Source organism: Cariama cristata, unplaced genomic scaffold, assembly GCF_000690535.1.
Source record: "Cariama cristata isolate BGI_N322 unplaced genomic scaffold, ASM69053v1 scaffold17460, whole genome shotgun sequence".
Taxonomy (NCBI): Eukaryota; Metazoa; Chordata; class Aves; order Cariamiformes; family Cariamidae; genus Cariama; species Cariama cristata.
In genome coordinates, this window is record NW_009593131.1 from 5,893 (window position 1) to 15,076 (window position 9,184).

General features: G+C 56.2%; 1 protein-coding gene across 1 annotated transcript; it reads right to left on the reverse strand.

The window, feature by feature from the left end:
• Positions 1 to 3,954: 3,954 nt before the first annotated feature.
• On the reverse strand, positions 3,955 to 7,179 carry PDCD1 (programmed cell death 1; the record flags this gene model as incomplete). The annotated part of the gene is made up of 4 exons (XM_009709243.1): positions 3,955 to 4,173; positions 5,005 to 5,039; positions 5,663 to 5,818; positions 6,847 to 7,179. Coding segments are annotated over 4 exons (743 nt in total), but the record flags the coding sequence as incomplete, so codon positions are not given.
• Between the last annotated feature and the right edge of the window lie 2,005 nt (positions 7,180 to 9,184).

Here is a 9,184-nt window from a genome sequence, read left to right on the forward strand (position 1 = left end):
CCAATCACCTTTGATCAAGGCTGGGGTATACAAGGAGTCAGGCTGGCTCCCAAGCATCTGTATAAGGGGTTTTGCTTGCTTAGGTATAGCTCAGGCATGCTGAATTCACACATCCAGCTTCCTGCAGATTCTGGCAGGGATCAGTCCCAGCTCTCAGTGGGGTCTGGCTATTCCCCATCAGCAAGACCGCAGCGTGGGACTGGGGATGAGCTCTGCTCTCTGAAGGTCCCAGCTGGTGTAGGGTCCCAGGGAGCTAACAAAGCATTTTGGCACCGATGGTGGTGGCAGCCACTCCTTGGAGGTGTCCGCGGTCGGAAGCGGTTGCTCTAACTGCCAGACCAGAGTGTGCAGGAAATGCAGCAGCTTCAGCGCCCGCAGCCCCTGCCTCGGCTGCACCCAGGTCCTGGCACGGGAAGAGCTCCAGCACACGGATGGGGTGGCTGGGGCTGGGGGGCTGTGTGTCTGCAGGGGTGTGCATATATTTGGCACACAGTAGCTGTGCAAATCTGGGGTTGTGTGCACAAATTTGCATGGGGAGTTGTGTGTACATTTGTGTGTTCGTGAGTATTTGTGTGTGCTTGCACACGAGTGTGTGTGGCTAAGGTGGGGATGCTTGATCTGGGGTGATACAGGGGAAAAAAAATTGGACATCCCCCCACCCCAGTTTGGTTGCTGTGCACTTGTGAGCACAAAGTTCAGGGGAAGGGGCTGTCAGGAGCATCCTCCATCACTGCTGTCATGGTGCTGGTAGGAATGAGGTGGGCAGGCTCAAACCTATGCCCTGTACCCTCTGGCCTTTCAGGAGTCATTCCCAATGACAGCACATCCTGAGAGCGCAGAAGAGTCAGGTCCAGGTGCTATTTAATTTTATAGGGTCTTGTTCTTCTCCCACTTGCACTGCTTGTAAGCCTGTTTTCCCGAAATGGGATGCTGAGGACCAGGCTGGGACCCTGTTCTTACTGTCAGTGGCCAATGGCTCTGGGGCACAGGGGCCAGCCCCAGCAGCTGCGATGCTGCAGGGAGCAAGGTCAAAAACCAGAGCCAGGTGGTAGGATCTGCCTAACTGTTCTGCAGCAAACCTCCTCTCTGCAGCCTAAACCAAAGACGACAGAAACCCTGCCACCCATGCCCTTCCAGAGCCAGCAAAGCAGCTATGGCAGAAAGGATGTACCCCAAAATCATACCAGGCCCATCGCAGCCCAGACTTTTCTTGGTGCAGGCAGGGAAAGCCAAAGGACTTGAGGGTTCCAGCTTAGCCCCAGCCTGAAAACCTGATGCAAACCTTAGCATCATAGGTGGAAATGAATTTGTTTGGGTCCCTGCTGAATTTAGGGTGGAGAAAAGGAGCATAAACCTGCCAGTTGGCACAAATAGTGGGTGGCCAGCTGTCATGGGTGCAGTGGTGGGCAAAAGTAGGAGAACTGTGATGTGGAGTGAGAGACTGGGGAAGGAGGGATGTGGGATGGTGGAGCTGGGAAAGCCAGAACTGGGGACTTCTCAGGACGAGGGGTAGAACAGCTTCCTCCAGATCCCACGCAGTGACTCCAGGAAAACTGAACTACTATCACCGTGCTGGAGGGAGAGTAAGAACTGTGGGTGGCTGCTCTCTTGGCTTGCACAGAAAGACAAGAGCAGCTCCTGCATATGAATGCACTCAGGTCCCCATCCCTAAGCAGGATGCTGGGGCGTGGGGGCTGACACCCATCTCAGGGCACTGCTAGGTTTGGGGATGCTCAGTTGGGGGCTTGAAACCTGCATCCCACCCAGAGCTCATTCCAACTCTGTTCCTGCTCGGCCGAGCGCCATGCCTAGCACAGGGGAGGGCAGCTTGGGTCTCTGCCATTGCTGGGCACCCTGTCCTCCAAATAGGGATGGGAGACGGTGCCTGGCAGCCTGGAGCATCCCCACCACTCACCCCATGCATCCCCAGGCACCAGCCTTGCTCCCTGCAAAGGGCAGGATTGCAGCCAGGCTGCTGGGGGGCCAGAGGGGCACAGGCAGTGCCCTGGGCTGGGTGCTCTCCCATCCCAGATGGCAGTGGGAGATGTTTTTGCATCCAACCCCACCAGATGGCTTGGGAGCCTCTGGCTGGCTGCAAACCATCACCCACCAAGAGGGGAAGGGACCCAGCCCCGACTGCTCCTGGAGGAACCATGGTTGCAGCTGGAGGGTGCAGGAAGGGCTGAACACCCAGCACCTCCACTGCCCGAGAGGCCGGACGGAAAATACGAAGCAAGGCCCACCTTCGCGCTGGTGTTGCATCTGACGGGAAAGCCAAAAGCAAAACTGCTGACTGAGTTCCCACTTCTTGCCTGCTGCGGCTGAGGCTTCCGGGGTGGGCCGAGCCTGGCCGGCCACAGCAGGTTGCCGCTGGGGCAAGAAGCAGGGCTGCTGCTTGCAAAAAGCCCTGACGGGCTGAGCCATGCATTGGTGTGAGTGAATGCTGTGGGAGTTATGGCACTGCCTGTGGTGGCTACTGGGAGCCTTCAGTGGCACTGGGGACTGAGGAGGGCAACCACATCCACTGTCCTGCCCTGAGGAAGGGTGAAAGCCATCCCAGATGGCTGTTCATCCCATCTGGTCCCCTCTGGAGGTTTCTCAGGGATTTTCCATCCCCTGCAGGGCATAAACTGTGGTGCCTGGCATGCCTCACCCCTTGCCCCAGCACTTGGGCTGGCTTCTGCAAGGCTGCACTGGTTTTACTGGGGGTAAGGGAAAAAGAAACCTGCTGACAGTGCCGCCAAAGTGTGAGATGCAAGTGACTCTTCTCTGTTTCCGCTGGGTTTTATGGTCTCCCAGCAGATCTCTGCTGCCTCCAAAGCCACTCCTTACTGGGGTTTCTCCCCTCTCGAGCAGTTGTCACTTCTTTCCGTTCTGATTTCTGGCAGGCAGCATGGCCCCGGCATCGGTTTCAAAAGGGAAAATGGAAGTCTTGACGCCAGAAAGCCGCACCAAGCACCATGCTGTGAGCTTTGCCCCGGCTGACGGCAGCCAGGCCCCTGGCATGGCAAGGATGCTCATTCCCAACAGGCTGGGCGAGGGCCTCGAGACGAGCCTGGTAAGGGAGGGCTTGGTTTGCAGCTGCACCTGGGTGACCAGCTCAGACAGAGGCAAGAGGAAAAAGAGCAGCAGCTTCTGTAAATTATTAAGAGCAGGTTCGAGGAGCGGATTGCGTATCACACGGAGAGGCCCAGGAACCACAACAGACGCTGCCGCCTCCCGGCTCTCGCCTGCACGCTGCCAACAGCCGTTATTTGCCTGCCCACGCGCTTGCCATCACAAGTCAACAAACTCCCCGGACATGAAACCTTTTATTCACCCCCAAGGGCCAGATACGTCTCCCACCTGTGGAGGGAGGGACACAGGGGTCGATTTCCCCTCTTCAGAGGAGGAAAGTGCCTGGAGACAGGAAGAAAACCAGCCACCCGCTTCCCAGGGGTTTCCTTAAATAGCGGTATGCAAGGTAGTCTCTGCCCTGGGCGAGGAGAAGCCTTCAGCCTTGGGTTCCCGTGAGCAGCATCTCCCAGGATCCACTCCAGATCTGCCCTCCAGCATTTCTGCTCACAGTCGGGCTTTGCTAGCTGGGTCAGACCTGGGTGAGGGAAGCAGCGTGGCCACTCCAGAGAGCCCCAGGTGGAGGTAGAAAACCGAGGCAAGAAATAAATCACCTTTGGGACAGACCTATTGGCATCACTGCTCTGTCCCAGCCCATCCTCCCTGTCCTGAGCAAAGAGGCAGCATGTGGAGTCCAGCAGGAAATTTCCTCGTCCCATGGTACCCACCCCACGGCCACGATCCCACTGTGGCCAGGACTGTCCAACATCAACTCCAGCAGTGGCATCTGTCTCTGGTCCTGGCACGCTGGAGTTTTCCCAACCACAAACTGCAGTGGGAGCGAGGGGCCAGGGCAGTCCGTGTCTGCCCTCACACCCCGGTAAGGAGGGAGCCTGGCCCTCAGCAGGGCTGCGACTGCAGCTGCCAAGTCCTCTCATCCTGATGTTTCTTCCCCCGCTCCGGTGTGATGGGTTTCTCCTCTGGGAAGATGATGGTGGCATATTCGGTCTGGTCAACTGGCTGGGTCGCGGGGAGGACCTGGGTGCGCTGGTCCCACTGAAACTCCAGCACGCCATAGTCCACAGTGGACACGGATGCCCCAGGAGGCTTCTCTTCCTTCTGCAAGGAAACCCCATCGGGGCGATTTGTCATCCGGAGCTACCTGCCACCCCCAGCACAAGCCCCTTTTTACAGCAAGTGCCAAAACCAGCTCTGAAGCATCCCAGGAGGGCAAGGGCGATGCAAAGCAGAAAGATGCACAGACTTGGGATAGCATTTGCCCCAAAAAAACAGACCATGAGCCTTGAGGTCACTACTGAAGCCATGTGGGTCCCAGCTCTCTGCCTGTGTAGGCAGGTTGGGCTCCCCACCTGCCCAGCCATGCAAGGCAGGGTTGTGCTAGGAGCCCTTTTCCCATCTCCCCATTGGGATTCGAGCTGGCACAGGGTGCACGAGGAGAGCGCGGGGCTGAGTTTGCTCAGCCCAGAGAAGGGAAACCAAAGGGGGACCTACTTGCTGCCCTCAGCTACCTAATGGGGTTGGAGAGAAGATGGACCCAGACTCCTCCCGGTGGTGCCTGGCTAAAGGAAGAGAGGAAATAGGCACTAGCTACAGCAAAAGAAACTTTAGCTTAATATATCGGGGGGGAACATTTCCTCCCATTTTCTACAGCAACACAATCCGCTGTCAAAGATAACCCCGCTTTGAGCAAGGGTTGGACTAGAGATGTCCCATCTTATCTCAGGCAGTTTTTTTGATTTTGTGATGGGGTTGTACTGCAGGTGCAGGAGAGCAGTTATAGCTGTGCAGAAAAGATCAAGCAGCATCAGAGAAGACAGAAGCGAGAAGCCTGTGAAGGGCTGATAAAGGGAGGCCCTGCACCCTCCGCACCCCAGCGACGCCACGATACTCCCCTGCAGCACGGCAGGGTGTTAGAGACAGAAAACTCACCGCTGGCATGTTTTCACTTGGTGGTTTCTGCACATCTGCAAAGTAACACGTTTAGTTAGAAGATGCTTGTATGCCAAGACAGCGAGAGCATCCGGGGCTGGGGCTGACCCAGTCTCCATGTCCTAGGAGGGCACTGGACACCACAACCATTGCACCACACTTCCTCCTTCTCCACTCAGGGTCTAATACCCTGAGCTTTAGAGGGACAAGTGAGATACCAGCCCATGATCTAGGGTTTAATTGGGGTGCAATTCCTCAGGAGGCCCCTCTGGGAGAGCCCCCCTGGGTGCCTGTGGCGCAGTGGGGAGATGATGAGGTCCCCCAAAGGTGCCCAGGCAAGGTGCATGGAAGGCACTCACAGGCAGCATTAAGGCACCACACTAATGACCAATGCAGAGCCACAGCATGTGCTCTTGGGTCTCTACGAAGGGCAAGCAGGGCCCAAAGCACCCTTCTCCCATAGGCATGGAGACACCTGTCCCATGGGGACATGCCACAGCTGAGTTTAGCACATTGAACCAGCCCGTGTACCCCAGGGAGCTGCAGGCATCTGGCTACCTCCAGGTCCCAGCTGGGCTTGCTGGATGAGCATCACCCATCAGGTCTTCTGGCAGACCCCAGCCCCTCGGTGCAGCATGGCCCTCACGGGGGATCATACCTCCTCTCCTGTACGTGACAGTGAGGTAGCCAAAGATCAGCAGCACAACCGCCCCAGCCAGCAGCAGGATGCCCAGGAGCACGGCCTTGATGTGGTCCAGGGTGTTGCCTTCCTCCATCTCGGGCTCGTCAGTGGCATTCATCTTTTCAGGGGCTGCTGCAATAGTCATCCAAAAAAGGGGGAACAAAACAGCAGGTCAGGAGTGTAAAATGGCCTCTATAGTCCTTGTGAAAAGCAACTGGGGAATATGGAGGCTATCCCTAGAAAGGGCTCAGTCCCAGGCAGGCTGCCACAGCCCCACCATCTCTCCAGGAGCCCTGAATTTAGGCTGACATGGGGGATGTTTTGGCCATGTTCCATTCCTTCCCATTGCACGTGGTGAGGATGATCCCACACGGCTGAGAGCTGGGGTGCAGAGGGTCAGGGCACGGCTCTGCACCCGCAAGCAGTCCTGCAGCATGACCCCATACCCAGCAGAGCCTCACGAACGACACAGCTTCCCCAAGCCTCTCTGCCAGTAGAACATCAGCGCACATTGGGAAGAGATGTTGTGAAAGACAGTGACTTTTGCAGTGTTCTTCCTTTTTATACAAGGCCACCTTCAGCCCCGCAAAGCCTCCATGCTGCCAAGCAAGGGCATGGCAGATCTTGCTGCAAGATCTGTTTCCCATGCCATGGGGCTATGAGACCCTCCCAGGACATGGTTTTGCAACAACAGTACCTACACCAACACTGGCTGTTCAAGGGGTCTGAGCCCTGGTCGTCACCCCAAACAATCTCTGTCCCCAAAGGAGCTGTTCAGGGGTGAAGGCATAGCTCCCTACGCTGGTCTCCTGCCCCCCTCCATGGGTAAGGACTCGCTCCTCCCCACAGCATCACTGAGGACACAGCCGCAGCAGCATGGAGACCTCCTGCCTCAGGACCAGATCCAGCTGCAGTGTGGATGCGGGAGGACAGCCTGTGTACCTGGGCCTCAACCCTAATCCTGTTTTGGCCAGACCAGGACATTCCTGCATGCAAAGGAGAGGGAAAAGGACAGAGCTATGCTCTCCTGACCCACACCAGGTCCTCCCCCAGCGGGGTACTGCCTGCCTTATGCCCTCGGGCTGCAGTGTGCTTGGGAGCAGTAGCACTATGGGACGACACCAACGACCTGTCCCCATCAGCTCAGCCCCCAGGCTGACCTGTGACCACCAGGTGGGACCGGTTGCTCTCCATCACTTTATCGGGTTCAAAGAAGGTGATCAGTCCGCAGTAGTAGGAGCCTGAGTCGTTCTGGTGGAGGTTCAGGATCTTGATCTTGAAGGCAGGAGTGTGGTTGGTGAGCAGGTACTTCCCTGTCTTCGTTTGGGGGTTGTTCCGGCTGATCTCAGCGATTTTTTGGGTTTGGCTGTGGTTGGTCTCCTTGTACCAATTGAGGCTGTACTCCGAGCCAGAGTCATTCTCCATGGAAATATTGCAGAAGAAGGTGGCTGAGCTGCCAGCAGGGAGAGTTAACACTGCTGGGAAGAAGGTCACTGTTTGGAAGAGAGGAAACAAGGAATAGACATGGTTACAGTGGGCACAGGTCTCAGAAACAGCTGTACAAGCAAGAACCAGGGATGCTAGGCCAGTCCGCAGCATCACTCTGGATGACGGGGAGGTACATCAGCCCATGTCTCTCCCCTCTTGAGTGTGTGCCTGCCAGCTGGAGGAGGATCCTCAGGGGTAGTAACTGTACTGTGAAATGGTTTCAGCAGAGCAAACATGCTCTGAGCTACCTAAAATTAACCCAGAACACCTGTACTGGGGAAAATAGACTTTGGGGGTTGTAATATTTTTAAATCTATGCTGTATTTTAATGTTCAAGTCATCCTTCCTCCAGCTGATGTTGCCTCTGAAAGCGAGCAGAGGGACCGCATCCTGGGCCAGGGCAGTGCCCTGCGGTGCAGCCCACTATGTGCCCAGGTGCCTGCTGGGGTGCTCCGGCTCTGCCCACCGCTCCATGCCGGGAGCACAGAGCAGGCAGGGGCTGCCCAGGGCACGGTATTTGCCATTTCCAGCCTGAGACCATCTGACAGGGCAGAGTGACCTAGAGTTTATGATGCCATCCCTTTCCAACTGCCTGTGCCCTCCTTGCGTGTACGTGAGCAGCCAGGTACCCATCCTGGAGGATCCTGGCCAGGCTTGCCAGGCTGCTCCCAGCACAGAGGACAGTCGGCCATGGCTGCAGCCCCCTCAGCCCTTAGCACCAGCCCTGCTGCTTCACCACATTTCCCTGCTGTGATCCCAGTGCGTTCATCCCCCTCAGGCAGCGGGGATGCTGCAAACACAGGCCAGGCTCACAACATCCCAGCTCAGCCAGCCCCATCCAGCAGGACAAGGCAGCTGTTACATTAACTTTTGTTCAGAGCAATAAAAAGCAGGAAGAAGCATTTTTCACATGGGTTGTCTGACCAAGCAATTCAAACTGCCAATGCTTTCAAAAATCCCTACCATTAAGAAATTTATCTTCCCTTTTCAGAAATCACCACCAATATCAGCCCTAGGACTTGCAGGCAGAGTTGGAAAGTCTCTCCTGTCCCTCCAGCACTGGCCTGAGGCTATAGGACCATGACCTCAGCATCACCAACCAGAAAAGGAACTCAGACCATTCCTTGAATAGATACAGGATTAGATGGAAAACTAGGCTGAGAAATGAGGGATGAGACCAAACAGGAGGAGGGAGGGAGGGAGGCAGGGAAGTGCCCCGGCTCCCGCGGGCAGTGCTGGCTGTGGCAGTACCCAAACCGAGAGATGTAATTTTTGCAGTGTTCTGGGTTTCTTGTGTTTAAGAGGCAATATTCAGCAGATGCGGGGTTTTGCTTCCAACTCAGTGCCGCTGCCAACAATGAATGAAGTGCTCGGATTACTTCTGAAAGCAGAGGTAACATCTGCTCCAAGGGACACTCAGCTTTGCACCCACCCTTGGGGCAGAAAACACCCAAAGCCACCAAAGAAAGAGCTGGGCTGGGAGTAAAGGGGGACACATATTCATCAGGGTTCTCACTTGCCCTGCCCAGACTCACCCCTTCCCCTCCACCTCCCTTTCTCCTCCAAATTTCACCCTGAGTCAAACTGCACACAGGATCCTAGCTCCCTCAGGGTCAAGTCCAAACGAGGAGGTGCAATCTGAAGTTGTGAGAGACAGAGCAGAAAACCCTGCATGGTGCTCGCAAACCCAGAGGCTCAACACCAAACACAGCTGGTGTGCCCACAACACAGCTCTGATGCCAGCACTACGGGCACTCTCCACCCTTTAACCCCATTTCTGCCTTGAGCATCCTCATTTCCCTTGCTTCAGCCCCATGTACCCAAAAGCTTTGGGTTTTCTGCCTTCTTGATGCCACAGCTATTTTTAACTACAAAGCTCCCAGCCCTTAGACATTTTCCACTGGCTGCGAATGACACGGGTTGTGCCTGTGAGCACGCCATGCTCCGGTACCTACCGCGGCGGCAGCCAGCCAGCCTGGGGCTGCAGCCGAAAAGGATGGGTGAGGAGCG